We start from the raw sequence: 19,905 nt of genomic DNA on the forward strand, positions 1-19,905 counted from the left end.
AGAAATAAAAGTAGCCATTTTTTAGAGGACAGAGAAAAGTAGCCACTTTTAGACGGTAGACTCAAATTCCCCTGCTCCTGCCACACAGGTGATCATCATCTGAGTGATCGATTAGCAATTTGTAGACTCCGAGCAAATTGCCTTTGAGGACAGAGCTTGCCAGCTGGCTCATTCTGCAATCTGGATTGAGGAATCCCAGCACTCCATCCAGACTCAAGAGAGTAATGACATATTCTCCATAGGCCACTAGGCATTCAAATCTGTTCATTTCACCAGGAGCAAGATACTAAGAAGCCAAATAAAGCAGATCTTGGGTCCTGTCATAGCTTGATAAATCGTAAATCAATTTAGTCTCTACAACCCTCCAGTGTCCCAAAATACAGGAGGAATCCCTGCAAGCTTTGTTGTCCTACGGAGTTTATTATCTGGCATTTAAAATGAAGCCTTTGATGAATTTTCCCTACAGTCATGTTAGTTGGTCTTGTAAGAAGAAATTTTTATCACAGTCAAATAGAAGTAATTGGCTCAATACAGCCAATAAACAAAGAGGGGAGGGGGAGAGAGAGAAAAAGAGAGAGAGGAGGTAGCGGGGGTGCAAGGACAAGACCCAGCACCAAACATATTCCCTCAAAGATATACTTCCTCTAGTTAGGCCATCTTCTGAAGTTTCCAGAATCTCCTTGTAGGAGGAGTGCCTGCTTGTTCATGTTGGCCGCCCGATTAGCTTAGCATCAAAATAACCACACAGAAATTATATTTATAATTAAATACTACTTGGCCCATTAGCTCTGGCTTCATATTGACAAACTGATATCTTAGTTTAATGCATTTCTATTCATCTGTATATCAAAACATGCCAGTGGCTTACTGGCAAATATTCGGCATGTCCGACTCTGGCAGCTCCATGGCTTCTCACTGACTCTGCCTTCTTCCTCCCAACATTCAGTTCTGTCTTCCCTGTCTACGTTCTGACCTATCAACGGGCCAAAGCAGTTTCTCTATTCATTAATGGTAATCACAGCACACAGAAAAAACAGCAGCAGACAAAGCCTTTAGCTCAAAAGTGGCTTAACAGATATAAACCATAACAGCTCCTTCTAAAATGTTACATAATATTGTACATGCATTTCCAATATTGCAAATCCACAAGTTCACATGAAATCACAATAAGAATTAATGTCATGCAAGACTCATTCCTGGACACTAACGCATGACCAGTGAGTGTTTACAGATGTGCCTTAGTTGATGCAGACCTTTCCTGGTATACATGAGATTCTGAGTTTGGTTCCTAGCACCATGTAAGTTGGGTGTGATGGTACACACCCAGAATGCCAACAGTAAGGAGGTGGACATAGGAGGAGCTCAAGTTTATCCTTAGTTGCAAATGGGAGGTCAGCCTGGACAACTTGAGAACCTGTCTTTAAAAAACAAAAATAGCCAGGTGACAAATCACAAACACAGTTAAGGAGAAGGCCCTATGGGAAGCATAACAAGTGCAGATGGGGAAAACGAGTCAAGGAAGAAAGATGGGAAGATGAATGTGCCTCTACTTTAGATTTTATTGTATTTTCCCAACATCATTGGCCTGTTCTTGGTGTACTCTTCCTCAATGGCAATGCCCTTCTAGGGTGAACAGTTGCATCAGTGATATCTATGAGCCCTAGGACATTCCTATCTGTTTCCTATTGAATTTTCTGGGCTGTTCTTTGCCAAAAACTTGACTTCAATAATAGATGGACAGCTTAGAAAACAGAAATGGATGTGTGGTGGGGAAAGGAATGAGAGCTAATAAGAGCCTCATGGGGCACAGGAGGAAATGGGGTGTGCCTGGGCTGCCAGACAGGAACAGCTCTGAGCTATACCATGGGGCAGGTTGGGCAGGACTCAACTAGGAACCACCCAGGCATTCTAGATCCAGGCCAGGATTGCAACTGCTCTGTAGCATGCTATGTGCTGAACCCTCTAGAAGTCATGGTTCTATTGGGGACTCAATTTTGTATCTGGGAACAGTAAGAAGCCTGCTCTTACCTCTCTGACTAAAACTCAGGAAGTCTGCAAAGGAGCTTAATTCCAGAGGATCAGGACGCTCCTGCCAGTCCAGCACTCAGGATGCTGTGGTTGGATTGTGACATACATACTATGGCTTACATAAAGTCCATCTGAAAATACCCTCACAGAAAGAAAGACTTGTTAGGTGAGGCCTTTGAGGTAGGGTACATTAGTGTTTTATTTGTTGAGACATGAACTCATCTTTCCCAAGCTGTCCTCACACTGGCTTTGTAGGATCACCTTAGCTTAGGTAGTCCTGCTTCTGCTTCACAGATGCTAAGATTACAAGTGAGGAGAACAAGGCCAGTGATGACAGCAGTGATCATTGAGCCCAGGACTTCCTAATCCTAGACAGCCACTCTGCCAACTAAGGTGTGTCTGTTGACTTTATTTTCCCACTATCCAGAATCTCACTGTAACTCACCACGGCTGGCATCTGTCCTACATTTTTTTTTTAGAATAGAAAAGAGCTCTGCACTCAGCCTGGGGGCTTTTTCTCTTGGTTAACCCACCATGTTGGATTCCTCTGCCAATGTATCATCACACTTTTGACAAGTAATGTATATGTGCTTAGTAATCCAGGGGAAATTTCCTAGAGTTAAGCATGTGGCTTCCATGAGTGCACCCTTAACCCAAGGCTCAAACTGTAAACAGCCTACAGGTTCTTCCTTAATGTGCTTTTTAAGGGTAACTTGTGGAACGTAATATTTCCTCATTTAAGTTCACCTTAAAGTAATTTCTTGAGAATATTTAATTCCACATATTAATTAGTAGAGGGTTTTGAGGAAGAAATGAGACATTCTTTCAGCAATCTTTAGAAATATTAGCTCAGTTGTCAACATGGGAAAGGTCATGGATCTTCCAATAAAGCCAAGGTGACACTGGGTTTGGAAGAGGAGGTGATGAATGGCTTCTTCTTTGTTCCAAAGATGCTCATGGAAAGGTAAGCTAGGCTTTGGCTCAGTTATGAAATCTCATTAGCAGGGTGGCAGAAGCTGTTCCACATGACATCAGCGGTTTCATCTCTGGACATTCTACTGTATCCTGGAGATCTCTTGGAATCCCGTGATGTCACCTGTGTTGTAGCAACACCAACTGCCATTAGGACATTCCTCAGTCCCTAGAGGGTAGAGGATTAGTCATGTTCTCAAGACTGAGGCATCGCCTATTTGGGAGACAGAATGGAAATGGTCCAGAGACCAGAGAGAGGCAGAAGGAAGCTGCTGTTCACTTCTGGAAAAGGCCTAGTGAGTCATGGGGAGATTGCCAAGGAGGTGCATTTGAGGTGGGCTATTGAGTAATGGGGCTGAGGAGCTGGAGCCTCAGAGGAGAAAATGGACATCCCTGCTTATCATACTTCCTGAAAATCAAGGATTCCAGGACATTAGTTTGTCTATCTCCTAAGCCAGAGGCTGAGAAGGCCAAGGCTGAGAAGGTTGTTCTGGGATCACCACTTATCTCTCACCTTTGCTGTGGTTTGGGGTGTAATGTTGTGACAGAAAGCGACAAGCAGGAGGCAGGGAGGGACTAATGTGTCTCCAACTTTGGGCACCTGTATCAGTTGCTTTATGTTTAGTGGCTGACTGACACTGTTCCCATGAAGACAAATGTTCTCCTGGCCAAGACCTTTCATCCTCAGGGTGCTCAGCAGTCTGCTCAGCAGAATTCCTCTAACCTCCTTTTCTTGAGAGCGACCCCTTAGGGTTATCAATGAGCAGCTGAGAATGGCAATTAGATCAGAGGGTGACCAAACTTCTAACAGAGTTATGGGACCACATTAGGGAATGGCTACTGACTGTCAACTTCAATGATTTGAGCTGTCATGGGTGACTTGGTGAGTCTCTTGACCATGTTCATACATGTTCACCTGTATGACTTTCCAATCCACAGTCATGGGCCTAGAGTGACCAGCATTGAGACCTGGGTTCTTCATAACATCTTAGTGCTTGTGCACTCTCTCATTTTTCTCGTGGCTTCTAAATCACAGTAGAGTTCAGGGATCAGGACCGTGCCTCATCCTGTGCTCCTATGAATATGCCTGAAGAGGTGGTCACTGGAGTCAACTGACGAATTTGTAGGGAGACTGAGGAAAACCCTGGCTGCTTACATCTCTACCATGATTAAAGAGTTGAGATCCACACAGAAGGCATGTTAACCTGGACTAGTATATATTGGTTGTCACTGGGTTCCAGAAATATTTTTCTGTTTGGAACTCAGGATGGTCTGTCCATCTCCTATGTCTTTTTGCTTTACAATTTCACTTGTTTTCCACCTACACACAGAAACCGCTATGGAGCCAGCATCCAATCCAATGCTCCTAAGCAAGAAACAGATAAAGAAGGAAGAGGAGAGGCTGACCACAGAGCTGCAACTGATAACCATGGAAAGAAATGACCTGAAAGACCGACTGATGATCCTCACTGAAGGAGCCGTGGACAATAGGTATCCATTGATTCAAACTTCATGGGGTTGTTGGCAATGTCACCCTTGCCTTCTTCTTCTTTTGAAGGTCTTGGTTTCTAGGAGGCTGTGACAAACCACATGTCCTAAATTCCTCTCAGGGGACAGGCAGACCTTGAATGTCAGGGGCCATGAGATGTGGCCTTTAACTTTTCTGTTCTCTCCTAATGAAAAGCAGAGCCTCTGGTCTCAGTCACACAACTCAGGGATTGAGGCAAGTACCGTGTAGTTCCGAGCATGTATTTGGAGAGAACATGACTTGCAAAGGTGGCTTGCATGAGCGACTACTACCTGCTGTTAGTTTGTGGGGAGTCTCTACTTTCCTGGCATATGATTGTGTGCTGGAAGCCCCTTGTAGAAGCTGGAGAGGCCTGGTTTGACTAGGGAAATCTCAGTGTGTAACTGAAAGTGCTGGGGCTCATCACAGGTTCTCTCTAGTTTTGCCCATTATGCTCTTAGGCAATAGGGCTCTGTGCATCTCTTTAGCATCCAATAAGTGATGGTCATTCTCTCTGTGTCTCTATAGCTCCCCTTATTCTCTCATGTACATATGTGTGCATATCTTCTCCCACTGTCCAGAAGATGCCAGTGCTGAGCCCTGGGAGCCCCACTTAAAGCAGGACTGCTTGTGTCCCACATGCTCATCTTGGTGGCACCTAGAAATCCCTAGCAGAGTTTATATCACTGCCCTGCTATTAGGACGCAAACCCAGAATGATGTGCTCTAACTGATCAGTGATTGTACAGGACTCAGAATCAGTGTTCTGAAACAGGAGAGATATCATTGCAATGTCTGGTGTATGGAGACATGTGACAGAGACTCCTGGTAGTATAGAGATCTAGACTGACGCTCTAGTCCTATTGAGTGAGCTCATGATGTCATGGCACAATCCATCTCAGGAGGAGCTCAGCCTTCCTGGGGCCAGAATAACCAGTTTAAAAGCACCAGAAGTTCCCACTACATAGGAAGCAGAATCTTGCACCCACTGGGCTACAGTAGATCAGGATACAACTTGAGTTCCCGTGATCATTGAAGCCTATCTTCATGGGATATTTTCTCCCGTTTTCTAGTCCCTACAAGAAGCACAAGCCAAATGCTTTGTATGAGATGGCAAAGTTGGATCACAAACAGATCATGATGGAGTTAAAAAATTTCGAGAATGAGAACACCGAGACCTTAGAGATTTTCAAGGCACTGAACAAGGAGACAATCTTCTATCGGTAAGTGTCAATCTGGACATGGATCAAAAAACTTGTGGAATGGACATCTCTGACTTCTTTTTCTCTGGATGAGGATTCCACAACTCTGGTTCTAGACTTTTACTGTATCAGAAGCAGTTTTTGGATTTGTGTCTTTTGGTCTCAGTTTTTCTAAGTGTGAAAGAGACTGACAGCCCCTACTACCATTTTCCTAGGGTCTCAGGAGCCAATAGACAGAAAAGGTATTTACACTCTCAGGGGAATGTCAGGCAGGCTGGATTTCTGGTGCTCAGGCCCATTCTTTACACGTCTGGGATCTGAGGAACCTGTAGATAGAAGATGCTCACCTTAGGTCCATTGATTGTCCTCCCATGGAGGGTATTTGCCCACTACATGCTGATGTTTCCCCATCACCATAGACAGTTAGGCCAGCTGGGGAACTACTCCTTCTACTGAAAGGACATGGCTCCTTTTAGGTGCTGGAGTTTACAATGGCAGTTTGATAATTTCTGTCATTACCTGTTCTCTCATTTGGGTTCTGGAGTGTAGCTGTCATGACTCTATCAGACTCTTAGCAACCTATTCCAGGAAATATGAGGCCTTTTGGGGTGCTGGTCCAGGGAAATCGGGGGTAGCAGGAGGAGGCTGGCAGGGCCTTACTATGCAGTGTGTGTCTCCAGGGACCTGCACAGCCGACTACTGATGGAAAGGACTCAGCTAAAGAAGAAAGTGGATGAGCTGAGGCAGGAAGAAAGGAAATTGCAGAATGATTGGACCGTGCTGAAGTACCACCTGGAGGATTTGAAACTGATCCATAATGACCAAGAAGAAGAGATCAGCTACCTCAAAACCCAGCAACAACAGGTAGGGGCAGGCAGCAAGTCAGGCTAACCTCTGGTACCATTTGCCCATTTGACTGCCTCTCTACCCATCCAACCACCAGTGTTTAACCCATCAGCTTATTCTTCCATCCTCCCTTCCTGTAACCAACCTCATGCTATCCAGGCATTCCCTGCAGTGTCCATGCACAAGGACTTCTGGAAAGTTTGAGTCTTATGAACAACTGAAACATGGGCAAACCTTCCTTACTGCTCTGCTCAAAGCATAATTCAGTGAAGGGGATGGGTCAGTAACATATCACACATGTACATGTATTTGTGACTGTTCTAGGCACAGAGATAATAGTGAGTGAGTTTAGGGTCTTGTGGCTCATTTCCTTGGTGGAGGTCACATTACATCACAGGTGGGAAGCAGTTTACAAGGTAGAGATCCTTGTGCTTCTCATACTCACGGATGAGGGTGGCCTGTGGACTTCTCTTCTCTGCCTGCATCCCAATGTGTTCTCTTTGCTTTCTCTGAATTCTTGGTTCGCAGGGACAGAACCCTGAGGAGCAGCTTGTCAGCCCTTTTTTATGGGATTGGTGCTAACCTGGTCACCCATCCAGAATATAATGCATGGTTGATTGGATAAACATCACGGGGCTTTTGACAAGCTGGAGGTGGAAGGCGGGAGATTTGGGCCTATAATGGAAGAATTTCCATAACCAAGCAAATATAGTCTGTCTAAACAAATCACATTTCCCACAATAACATTAGTTCCTAAGGAATTATAGCTGAGTTGTGAGACTTTTCTGAAAGAACTGGTATGGTTATTCTAAACACAACTGTTCATAGACCATGATATTTCTTTCTGCAACTCCCTTTCTCCATATTTCTCTTTCTTTAACAATCACTCATTGTGGGTTTGAGTGCAGGTGTACGTTTGTGTGTTTTTGTTTGAGTGTGTGTGTGAGTGTGTGAGTGTGTGTGTGTGAGAGTGTGTGTGTGTGTGTGTGTGTAGTGTAAGGATGTAGGTGTTGTGGTGCATCGTGCTTATGTTCATTTCCTTGTGCAGACCACTGTGTTTCTGTCAGTCCTGACCACAAACAGGGGTTCTTCCTTCCCCAAATGCTTTTGTTTAGCCTGCCTAGCTGACCTGCGAGTTATTGGGATCCTTTGTCTGTTCTTAGATTTGTTTGAATGTCTATAACCCTCAACAAAAACACGATTTTCTCATGAACAGGAGCTCAAGAGATTGGAAGAAAGCTTTCAGTTCCTGCAGAAGCAGAGGGAAATGGTCGCACAGGAAAAGCACTTGGTCAAAAAGCTACAGCATCATTTTCAGGTCTCTCAGATGAGGTAGGAGCCCAGACTGGGAAGATGAGGTATAGCCAAGGGGGGATCCCATGGACTTGGGGTCAGTATCAATTCTATCCATCTCTGAGGTTCCCATATAGAGCCAGGAAAAGAAGACCTTAGAGAAATGAGCTGGTCCAGTCAACAAGAAATTCTGTCCACTATATATTGTGTTTGATACCCAGGGCGTCTGTAGAATTTGGTCTCTATTCCTCCCTTCTGAACACTATGTTCTCAGAAGGTTTTTGCTGAACCTACAGAGAGTTTCCTGTTTCAGCCTTGCAAGATATTGGGTTTAAAGCTGTGCATCACAGGGCCCGGTAGAATTCACGTTTTTATTTAAAATAATCCCATGTAGATCAGAGATTTCCGACTTTAACACTGTCCTCGGTAACAACTGCCCATTTCCTGTGAAAAGTGTTCTCTGGATAGAGATGGTTAAGGACTTCCCAGGATGAACCCAGGCAGATGACTCAGCTGTAGGGAAGATCAGAACCCACTCGAGTGTGTTCTGTAACCGACTCCCAAAGGATACAGATTCCCAGTCTAGTCCCAAGGAAGGCACCAGTTTCTGTTTGGTCCCAGAGCCCTGACAGGGACAACGTTCTCAGGCACACATCTCAGGAAATGCTGCTTTAGCATGACAGGATCTATCTGCATGTTGTTCATGGTCAAGGTTCCTTCTGGGCATGAGGACTGAACCAGCCTCAAGTCCTTCTACAGAGACCTAAGCTGCAGGCAGTTTAAGGCTATCTATAAAATATTGAATGGCTCATGTACAACATTTGTATTTCTCATGTGCTGTTGACTATAGTATCAATATACTGTTGCTATTTACAAAATAGTATCCCTGAATTTTAAGAGAATACCCTATTTTTTCTATCAGAATGGACACCAACAGTGTTTATTTGAAATTATCATTTGTGTTTAAGACTGAGAAAAGTTTTAGGCCCATTTACTCTGGGATCTTATTCCATGTTAGTACAAATAATAACATCAGTCAATAGATTAAATTCACTGTCCAGCAGAGCTGAGGTGGATTGAGGGAGCATCTTCACAGGTAATATGGCAGGTCCCCACCAGGCTTTTTTTTAACTGCTTTCTTCTGCCAGGTCCAAAACTCCACAGACTCATCTGGAACAGGCCACAGCCCTGGACAAGAGCCACCTGCAGAAGGATCTCCTGCATGGACCACGTGCTGAGCCCCTTCCCCAGCAATATTGAATTCTAAGGACGCATATTCTTCAATTTTGGTTACCCACGAGAAATAGGCTCTGATTTTCCTAAGCAGTGACCCAGCATGGCTGCTTCTGAACCTTGATTCCTTTTTTTTCTGTTTTTCATCATACCATTTGAGAGACATGAGGAAGCCATAGTAAGCCACAAACATCTTGAACACATGTTCTTCACATTAGGACCAAGGCCTACAGACAAAAAGATACCCATTGTAGCTGTGAACTCACCAGTGAGGGAAATTCCAGCTGACCTCCAGGTGATCACACCGAATATGATTTGTGTTTCCGCTGACTCAGTTCTCGAGAAGAAAAGAACGCTTCAAAAATATACTTGAGATACAGACATCCGGAGACAATAATTACTCAGAAGCCTACATTTACGAGCAAGTGGACTCCATCTTGGGGAGAACACGACATATAAGCTCCTAGTTGGAATGGATCCAGACATCTTGAAAAAGCCATTCCAAATCCTGACCACCTCGCTAGCATCTCTCTGAGGCAAGCACTTGCCTGTAGTAGATGTAGTAGGTGCTTTCAATATGCAGTGATAAATGCTAATTAGCTTTATTTTTATTTGATTTTTGTTTTATTTTTGTCTGGTTCATTTAGTTTTGATTTTGCTATTTTGCTGTTATTTATTTGTGTTATTAGTACCATAATTTTCAAAGTTTATCCATTGTTTATGTTCACTCTTGTTTAAAAGCTTCTTTTGAGAAAAATTTATTATTTATTAATAAAAAGTAATTTTCTTACTTATCACATTTAATTCCAGCTTCTTTAATCAAGTGTGGTGTCACACTGCTTTAAGCCCAAAATTTCCAGGCACAGGTGGAAGCCATGGGTCAATGCCCAGTGGATGTCAACCCCTTGCCCATTGGCAGTTGTGCCACAGCTGCCTTAGTGCAGCTCCTGATGGCAGTACTGATGGTGATGGAGATCAGGTGGCATCCTGTGAGCATGGTGCCTGTTCTCCTGGAAACCACCACTAGTTTCAACCTTCAGTACTGTAAGCCAGGAAACAGTAACAGGTAATAAGATCCTGTTTGGAGACTTGATTGGCATCTGCCCCCCAAGTCCTGGGGCAGGTATCCCTGGAGAGCTGAGGGTTTGGACATCTCTGCTCTCTTCCCTCTAGATCACTTGGGGAACATTCACCATGCAATGGAAAATGGCAGGCTGGAATATGTCCCCAAGGTTCCCCAGTGACTCCCTGGGGACACCAAGCACAGGTCAGCAGTGATGCAACCTCTGAGTTCACCTCAGAGAATTTGTGACAGAAACAACACTGAGGCCCCATGGAAAGCCTTGACCAGTGTGGCACCCACTTCATGCTCTGAATCCGCACCTGCAGAGAACACCTGTCCTGCTATTCTGTGGTCCCTGAGGAGCAGAAGTGTCTGTGTCTTGGACACATCCACTGGTGCAGGAGGTGTTGAGTCTCAGAGCAGTGAAGTCTGAGGTCCCTAGAGAAAATAACTCCATGTGTCATGTGTCAGAGGGCCTGAGGTTACCTGAGGGGGAGGTCTCTGTCTTTGGGTAGAGGAGGGGACATCTTTGGTTTGGTTTTGGGTTTCAGACAGGTTCTCATGTTATTCTACACTAGCCTTAAAGTTACTATTTCTGGGTTTTTCTACCTGGGTTCACACCTAAGCCCATTAAAAACACAGATATTGACACTATAATGAATTACAGTAGTAAATTTTCAGTTGTGAAGTAACAACGAAGTTATTTCCAGTGTCGGGGCCAGCACAGCTTGAGGAAGTATATCAAAGTGTCACATCACTGGGAAGACTGAAAACCTCTGAACTGTGTGGTGGAGGCTCCTGCCTCTGCCTCCTGAGTGCTGGGACTTTACCTGGTACATGCTGTGTCGGGGATCTGACCCAGCATTTGTGTATAATGGAAAAGTGCCCTACCAACTGAGCCATGGTCCTCACCACTTCACAGTCATTTCTGGAGGCAAGTCAGTGTCTTCAGCCAGGGGGGATAGTCTAGGAGGCACCCCTTTGTCACCTGGGGCCCCCAGACAGCAGAAACACTGGAGCACTCAGACACTACCAAGACTGTTCTGGATGGTGTAGAAGCACCTTGTAGTTGGTGGAAATTTCAAGAGTAGATCTGAATCTGTGATTAAGGCTGTGGAAGAAACTTCCAGAAAGAAGCTGCAGCCTTTCTGGAGCCACAACCCACCTGGAGCCACATATGAGGGAGTTGAAGAGGTTACGAATCCTGATCTGTGTCCTACCTCAAACTCTCAATTTCCATTGGCCTAAACCAACTTTGAATCTGTGCATAAGAGAACCTATTGTACAGCCTACAGGAGGTCAGCCCATGGGAGTTTAGGAGAGGCAGAAAAGCACAGAGGTGGTGTAGGGAAAACTGAAACTTAGCCCAAGCTTCCTAATTTCTACTGTCATGGCTTCTTGCATCCTTTCTGCTTCTTTTAGTACAGTGTAACTGTGTACATGTTCACATACATATAGATGTTGAGGGTCAACCGGTCTCCCTCTGACAACACACACACACACACACACACACACACACGCATATACACTAAAAATCAGCCAGAGAACAGGGACCATCAAATAAGGGGGCAGAAAGAAAGAGTCTCATGAAGAAAACCTTGTGATGGAGGAAACAGGCTCATCAGACACGATGAGGTGAGGCTATGACTCGGCATTGATTCTCTTAATTATCATGACTCTACTTTGAAGCAAGTTCTAGCACCCTCCCCAGTTTGCTCGCTCTCTCTCTTTCTCTCTCTCTCTCTCTCTCTTTCGTTTTGTTTTTGTTTTGTTTTTTGAGAATTAAACTGTGAAGTTCTGAAACAACCTGAAAGAGGAAGGAAGACTGGATGGCAGGGAAATTTAATGTGGTCAGGGAGAGAAGGCGGGATAGTCAGGCAATATTCTTCAATGACATTTGACCTTGAACTTTCTGAAGAAGCAATAAACTTGACTAGTATGTAAGTTGAGCCGGGCACAGAGGCCCTTTTTGCACATAAAAAAACCAATACAACACAACAAAAACCCCTTGATGTCAAAAGCCTGGAGGAGATGTCCTGGTGGAGTCACCAGCGGTTCCCACAGTGGGGCTCTGGGGCTAGGGCTAGGAGACAGTGTGGTGAGAGGTAGGTGGGGAGGTGGGAAAGCAACAGTCGATTTCCATGGTGATAGGCTTTATTCTTGGGTCAGAGAGAAGGCCTTCAGTCCCCAAAGAAATATGTCAATGATGAAGAGTTAGCCACAGAAGGCGTAAAATGTGGTCAAAATGCAGAAAAATCTCATCTTCCACACGCTTCACATAGAAAAAGTTTCCTATATCCCCTGCCCCCAGCCTATATTCCATCATAGAACAGACTGAATGATACATGTATGAGTTATTTAGGGTTTGTTCCCAGCATGCTCTGGACACTCCATGAGGGTGGAGACTCTGTCCCTGACACCCTCAACAGTCACACGGTAATATCTTAAAATAACTGAAAGGCTGAAGGGTGAGAGTTTCTCTGCTGTGACCACATGTTACACACACTGACTGTTCATCATTTGGGGCCCTTGGCTTGCCATTTATTTGTAAATGAGAGCCCTTCCAGTTGGGTCAAGGATGAAGACCGTTGTCATAACAATATGGTGCTGCTGTAAATCCTACTTCAGTCTTGGGAACCAAATAAGGTGACCATCTCACGATCAACAGGGCACCTGACAACATGAGGCTTCTTCTATTCTAACGACAGGTGGGCTACTTAGCATTATGGCAGTGACATTTCAAGACAAACTCCTGAGCCATCACTTCCCACTGCCTGTCTCTGCTGTCTTATTTTAAAGACAGATGATACAATGTGGACTCATGGTGACAGATGGGCACTAATAGAAGCAACATTTTTGTGTGTATGCATGTTTGTACATGAGCGTACAGGTGCTAGGGTATAAGCATGTGTATGTATATCAAGGTCAGAGGGAAACGTGGAGTGTTGTTCCTCAGGACCTGTCTGCTATGCTTGTTGAAATATGGTGTCTCACTTATCAGGCTGACTGGCCAGTGAGTCCTGGAATGCCACCCCTCTCTGTATTCATGGTGTTGAGCTTACAACCATGTGTCACTGTGACTGTCCTTTCCTTAGGTCTGGCCATTAAACATAGGTTTAAGTTTATATGGCAAGTGCTTTACTGACTAAGATGTCTTTCCAGTCTCCAGCGACATTGTTTCTTGTTGGGCTTCTTTTATTTTTGTTCTTGTTGAGATTTATAAATTTCCCATGGCAGGAATTGGGTGTTAAGTGTCCCTGCAGTGGGCACTTCCAAGCTGCTTCATCTGTCACCCTGTGCAGATCTTCAATGAGCTTTGCATCAGGTAAAGACTGGGGAAAGGATCACTTTTGAAAAATGCTTAAGGGAGTGCTTGCAAGCTGGTCAGAGGAATTCTGCTCCGAGAAAAGGGGAGGAGGAGGAGAAAGAATAGAAGAAAGAAAATGAGGAGAAGAGGGAAGAAAATGAAGAACTAGCTGGTGAACATTCTTTCTTAGTAAAGAACAAAACTCATTTTCTTCTGGATCACATAGGAAAAGTGGATGTGGTTTGCTTAAGGTCACACTGCACAGCACCACTTGTGTGATCAGAGGAGAGGAGGAGCGAAAAGCCCAGGCAGGGCAGGGCCTCTGACCAGTGACATCCTCACTAAGCTTATTTCACCACCCCAGGCGGTACCTTTGAACGGGCACAGACCCTAGGTGTATGGCATATTTAGGCTGGGGTTGGAAGCTGGGACCTCAGGATCCTTTAATCTTGTGCTGCTGCTGGAACACAGAACACAGATGTGACCTGGCAATACTGAGTCCTCACCCAGGTCCAGCCTCCTTATCTATGTGTTTAAGATCTCCCCCTGCCAAATAGACTTCTTAGATCTCCTATTTCTCACTCTTCTGTCCCAAGCATTGAGCAGTAAGTGACCTCTCATGGAGACACATCCTTTCAATACTGTGTCCCCTCCTGCTCCCCACCTCTCCCTAGTCCTGACCTGGATGTTCTTGCTCCTCCACAATGAGTTCTTTCCATCAATTCACCCACACTCTTGGTAGTAGGGACCCAGGTCTGTGGGGGCATACATATGGGGAATAGATGAATGTGGAGCCAAACATCTCAGCAGAAATCTCAGACTGAGATGATAGACAGACAGACAGACACCAACGCTTAAAACTGAGATCAGAATCTAGTTGTCCCATTCACTGCTTAGAAGGTAGTAACTTCCTCTCTTCTAACAAATAATGCTAACAGCTCTTCTGTGGGACTGTGAGAGACTGAAGGGATATCAAGTATAAATTAACTTCTTGCCTCTATGATGTCCACTGTCTGAGACAAAGCTTAATGCTCAGAGGTACTCTCTGGACCTTTGCATGTGGCACCAGTTTTTGCAAAAAGGAAGACCTTTAGGGTACGGCAGGTGACAGGAACATGCTCACACCTGTCTCTCTGATTGGTACAGAAAATACTGGTGTGCAGAATGAGTGGTCTCAGAGGAGATCTTGCCGAAGCAGTGTGTACCCTGTATCTGGATCAGGCGAGAATTGTGACAACATCTGCCATGTCCTCCAAATATCGATGGCCTCCCTCAACTCCGCTCCAGATCGACGATGCCCTGTTCTCCTTCCACAGGTTCTGTTCATGAGGACTTTCGGTCTCACTGAACTGTCATGATCTCTTTAGGGCAGATCTCAGGGTTGGGGCATGTTCAAAAAAAGTTTAAATGGTTTCTAAGAGCAAGGAAATTGTCACTCAATGGCTTATTTTCAATCATGTGCTTAGGGTGAGCCTCAGTCCTTTGAGTACCTCGCTAGCCTGATATGGGCACAGTCTAACAGAGCTGGTATTCCCTACCATTAGAGCCCAATAGCCAGACTCAGACTCCTGGGGTTCAAACCTAACTCTGCCACTTTACAAGCTCTGCAGTGTTGGACCAGATAGTTCACCTTTTATGAAAAGGAAGCACCAATCTCCTCTTCAGTTCCCCTGGGACAACTTCAAACAGTATTTCTTGTAAATTCCAATGAGTACAGCTTGTAAAGTATTACTTACCAGTGAGGAAGCACTGCTCTCTGGTGCTAGAAAAAGCATCTGGAACAGTTCCTGACACATCTAGGAACCTGATAATAGGTTTCCCTTCCTATTCTTCCTGACTCCAGGACTTGATGGAACTCAAGCATTTGGTGCCAATGGGGTCTACAAAGGCACAGGACAAGGAGAGAGATGTTTCTTTTGAGAGATACTGGACCTGAATCCACATGGGAGATGGCTGATCCTCGGCATAGGAGTGAGAGTCAGTGGAGAAAGGAAGGACTTGCCGAGCAATGTCACATTTGAAGAAGAGCCTGGGTGCTTGGAAGTGCGTGGAAAGTGCCAGAAAGGGAAACAGATGGAACTTTGTTCTCCACAAGCCCACAGTCTGGCGGAAAACACCCCAGAGGTGCCCTGGCCAGATATCAGAGCATCTCACTATGCTCTCCCTGCTCCCTCCTCACGCTAACAGTCAGCATGTGTGGTCCACTCCCCAAGGGTGACTCAGCTCAGTACCCACAGAATTCAGGGTGGCATTAGGTATGGAAGGTGAGAGTGGGGGTGCAGTAGTATAGTAAGAACAGTGCAATGACAGAAAACCAGAGGGTTCCCAACATCATCTAGAGATTCTGATCTAGAGATTCTTTACCCTTAGGCTGCAGGAGGCAGGAATGGGAGAGTTGCCTGTTTGGTTATTTTTGATACCATGCATGGGCCTGAAGGGGACCTTGTGTACCCTGTCCTGATGAGGCATGGATATCCAAAGAGAGGCCCCTCAAACCCACCCCTTTTAGCAATACAACCAGCTTTGTAGGGGAGTGCAGAGGGATCTCCAGAAGCCAATGGGATGAGAGTCACATCAGCACAGGCCTGAGGAGAGCCATCAGCTCACAGCAGGGGCAGTGAGAGCATCCAACTGCAGTAGGGCTAACACAGGGAACAGAAGGAGAGAATGAAATGCCTAACGAATAGTCTGAGGTTCTCTAAAGACACCAAACCAAGTATAAATCAAGAGAAATTGTTACAAACAAGCAACTGAAAGCAGTTTGAGAAGATTATCAAACAATAACAAAAAATTAAGATAAAGTAACCATTAGAAAGGGCAGATAGATGAAATTAGGATCCATGAAATAGAAAACTTCCTCAGATTACAAAACAAAGCCAACAAAACAAAGCCAAAAGTAGAAATTATGAAAATGACAGTGATGATGATAATAATAATCCTATAAAGCAGCACTATCCTGGCCAAGATCATTAGAGGGAAGACAAGCGAAAACAGAATGAATAAAGAAATAGCAGTTAAGGAGAAAATCTTTTTAAATTAATTAATTTAAGAAGAAAACAATCGTTTTTCATTTTACATTTCAATCCCAGTTCCCCCTCCCTCTTCTTTTCCCTTTGTTTCATCTAGCCCTAGCCCCATCCTCCACCCAATCCTCGGAGAGGGTAAGACACATTGTTTGGGGAAAATCCATGGCCCTCCCTACTATATCTGGGCTGAGCAAGTTATGCAACCAAAGAGAACAGGTTCCAAAAAAATCAGTAGAAGCAGTAGGGATAAATCCTGGTGCCATTGCCAGTTGCCAAGCAGTGTGCCCCAGCCATACAACTGTCACATGCATTCAGAGAGACGAGTTTGAACCTATGCTGGCTGCTTCCCTGTTTGACTGGAGTTGATGAGCTCCCATTAGCTCAGGTTGACTGTTTCAGTGGACCTCCCTATCATGGTTTGACCTCTTTGCTCATATTCTCACTCCTCCCACTCTTCAGTTGGACTTTGGGAGCTCAGTCCAGTGCTCCGATGCAGGTCTCTTCCTCTGCTTCCTCAGTTGTTGGATGAAGGTTCTATGGTGATATTTAAGATATTCGTCAGTCTGACTACAGGGCAAGGCCAATTCTGGCACCTTCTCTTCTATTGCTTAGGGTCTTAGCTGGGGTCACTCTTGTGCAGTCCTAGGGATTTCTCCAGTGCCAGGTTTCTTGCTAGCCTCATAATGGCTGCCTCAAGCAAAGTATCTCTTTCCTTGCTCTCCATCTCTGTCCTTCTCCATCTCAACTATCCTGTTCCCTCAAGTTCTCCTCCCCCTCCCCTTTTTCCCTCATCTTCCTTTACCTCCCACCCCCATACTCCCAATTTAGTCAGTTGATCTTGTCTGTTTCCTAAGTGGAAAATCTTGAACAGCCTTTAACAAAAGAGTTACATGACTGTGAATGTGAAAGTCTCAATTTTAATAGTTATTAATATATAATTTGTATCAATTTTACATACATTATATCAAGCAACATAGACATATGTTCATATTATAATTCCATAGATGTAAAATGAGACTTTGGCATTTACATATTTCTTTCATTAAAGGCAGTTTAATATTTCTCCTGTATATATATGCACATATATTATTACATGTAAGAGTATACATGAGATTATATATGCATATATATGTATATATATATATACATATATTGTCTTAGATTTTAAACCAGTAGAAAAATCCAGCACCATCTTTAGCAGGAAAAATAAACCAGTCACAAAGAGAGAGAGGCTTTCCTTAGCATTAAATTCACCTGCAATCCCAGCCCTAGAATGAGACAGAGGAAGAGTTGTGAACTTAGAGGTGCAAAATTAAACACGACTGTCAAACATTAATAACTCCATAGGGAACTTCTTCCGGCAGCTAAGAGGAAATTAGAACAAGACATCCCACCAAGAGGAAGTTAAACATCCTGAAGCATGCAGAGGACAAACCCACAAGAGATTCCCGGGGTCTGATGTGGGCTGTGGGTCAGGCCCACCTGTGCATCAGGCTTGTTCTGTTCTGTTGTGCTTAGAGATGTTGGGTTCCTTAGCTGGAGCGTGAACAATTCTCATGCAATTGGGGACATGGATGCCTTTGAAGAGCAGAAGCGTGAGAGTCGAACACACCCTTGTTAACACTTGTGCAAGGGCTCTGGATGAGAGGAGGCCTTGTGGCAGCTGCAGATAACATCTGGCTTGGGTCCTGAAGTCGTCCTTTTCCACTTCCTTTCTAGAGGAAATCTATATCTTGAGAAGAGCAAACACACTGGAGATGGAGGTGTAGACTCTCTCAAGGGTCTTTCAGTATTAAGAGCTGCAGACTAGATCATGTAATCATGTGCTGCCTGCTTCCCTCCTGCCCCTGGTAAAGTGCAGAGTTGGTGGAGCAAAAGTAAGCCAGGGATTTTTGGTGTAGGAATTTGCATTTGGACATTTGGAGGTGAGAAGCCACCAGGCAGCGTTGTGTAAATAGTGACTGACTTTGAAGACCACATTAGGGAGAAGTGAGTACAAGGGTTAAGTGCTCCCTGGCTCTGCATTGCCTTCCTGTGGTCTGTGCTGTCTACCATCCCTGGGTTCAGCAGCAAGCCCAGGCCATCAGAAAGACGCTGGCCACACTGATGTGGGGCTGCTCACCTGAAACTCCCTGCTGTCCCCAGGAAGTGGTGCCTGTCAGAGGCAGTTCTCAGCCAGAGGTCACTCTAACCCTGTGGTCCTCAACCTTCCTAATGCAGAACCCTTAATCCAGTTCCTCATGCTGCGACCACCCTAACCATAACATTATAGTCTTTGCTACTTCATACCGGTAATGTTGCTAATGCTAAAAATCTTAATGTTAAAATCTATGTTTTCTGATGGCCTTAGGTGACCCCTGTAAAAAGGTCATTTGAACCCCAGGTTCAGAAGCTCGGCTCTATCCTAATAACATGCTGAAAAATCGCATATCTTTCAACCTTGTCTTTTACATTATCTATCTCAAGCAATGCTCTGCAAAATGCAAATCGCACATGGAGCTTATATTCGCTACTTTTTCCATGGAGCAGCTTAAGAAAGGGAGACTTAACTGTGGCTGAAGGTTCTGTGGGGTAGGCATGATGGTGGATATTCACTCATTTAGTCACAGGGCAGCTGCCCTCCCAAACTGAGCACAAACATACTTGGGGCAGGGCCAACAAGCCTCAAGGCTGGCCCAGTGACCCACTTCCTTCAGTAAGTTCCCAGAGGTTCTGCAGCCTTTTTAAACAGCGCCACCAGCTGGGAACGAGGTGTTTCAAACATGTGACTTAAACTTAAAGCACATGAATGAACCAGAAGCATTCCTAAATTCATTATGAACTCCTTTCCTTTGGGAAGATGTTACTGAGAATTCAAATGTTCGAAATCGCTGTTGGTAAAACCCCGAGTAAAAATGCCCACAGTATCTTCCTTTGGATTTCCTTTTCTGCCCATTTGGAGACAGAAAGTCCCACCGATACTTAGGCAGTCTGAATTTCTGCCTTCCGTGATTTCAGCTTATTACCTTTTATTAAAATGATTGAAACCACTTTAGCATTAACACCTTCAAATTTCAATTCAACAAAGCTCAAACCATTCCTATATACCAGTTTACTTTTCTCCAATTTATTTAATATTTAAGGACAGGCTTTCATCATTTGCTCTGACTGTTCTGGAACTCACTATGTAGACCATGCTTGCCTCTAAATCACAGAGATCCACCTCTCTTTGCCTTCTGAGTACTGAGATTAAAGGCATTTTCAATTTCAACAGGTCCTATTTTTATTTTTTGGATTATTTTAGACACAGCTTAATTATTTTTCTAAAAACAGAAATGGGGATGGCAATAACAAAGAAGATCTCACCACTGAATATTTTGTTGTGACGGCAGCAGCCTTATCTTGGATATTCAGGAAGTAAACAACTGTGTTCCAAACAGTTGACTACAA

General features: G+C 44.5%; 1 protein-coding gene across 1 annotated transcript; it reads left to right on the plus strand.

Annotated features, from left to right (window-relative positions):
* The first annotated feature begins 3,159 nt into the window (after positions 1–3,159).
* Positions 3,160–9,798, plus strand: LOC146889945 (disks large homolog 5-like). Its single transcript, XM_085682998.2, has 6 exons — positions 3,160–3,296; positions 4,332–4,491; positions 5,580–5,729; positions 6,389–6,572; positions 7,771–7,886; positions 8,996–9,798. Exons 1-6 carry the CDS (start codon positions 3,191–3,193, stop codon positions 9,105–9,107), a joined length of 828 nt encoding a protein of 275 aa, XP_085539124.2. The 5' UTR covers positions 3,160–3,190; the 3' UTR covers positions 9,108–9,798.
* The last annotated feature ends 10,107 nt before the right edge of the window (positions 9,799–19,905 follow it).

This window comes from Myodes glareolus, chromosome 24, assembly GCF_982192425.1.
Source record: "Myodes glareolus chromosome 24, mMyoGla1.1, whole genome shotgun sequence".
In the NCBI taxonomy this organism is placed as follows: domain Eukaryota; kingdom Metazoa; phylum Chordata; class Mammalia; order Rodentia; family Cricetidae; genus Myodes; species Myodes glareolus.

What these genes read in the sequence shown, in the direction of transcription:
- LOC146889945 (XM_085682998.2), top strand. Translation starts at nt 3,191, where the DNA reads ATGTTCTCAAGACTGAGGCATCGCCTATTTGGGAGACAGAATGGAAAT. An exon ending in TCACTTCTGGAAAAGGCCTA is followed by an intron (nt 3,297 to 4,331) that starts GTGAGTCATGGG and finishes ACCTACACACAG; the next exon opens with AAACCGCTATGGAGCCAGCA. An exon ending in AAGGAGACAATCTTCTATCG is followed by an intron (nt 5,730 to 6,388) that starts GTAAGTGTCAAT and finishes GTGTGTCTCCAG; the next exon opens with GGACCTGCACAGCCGACTAC.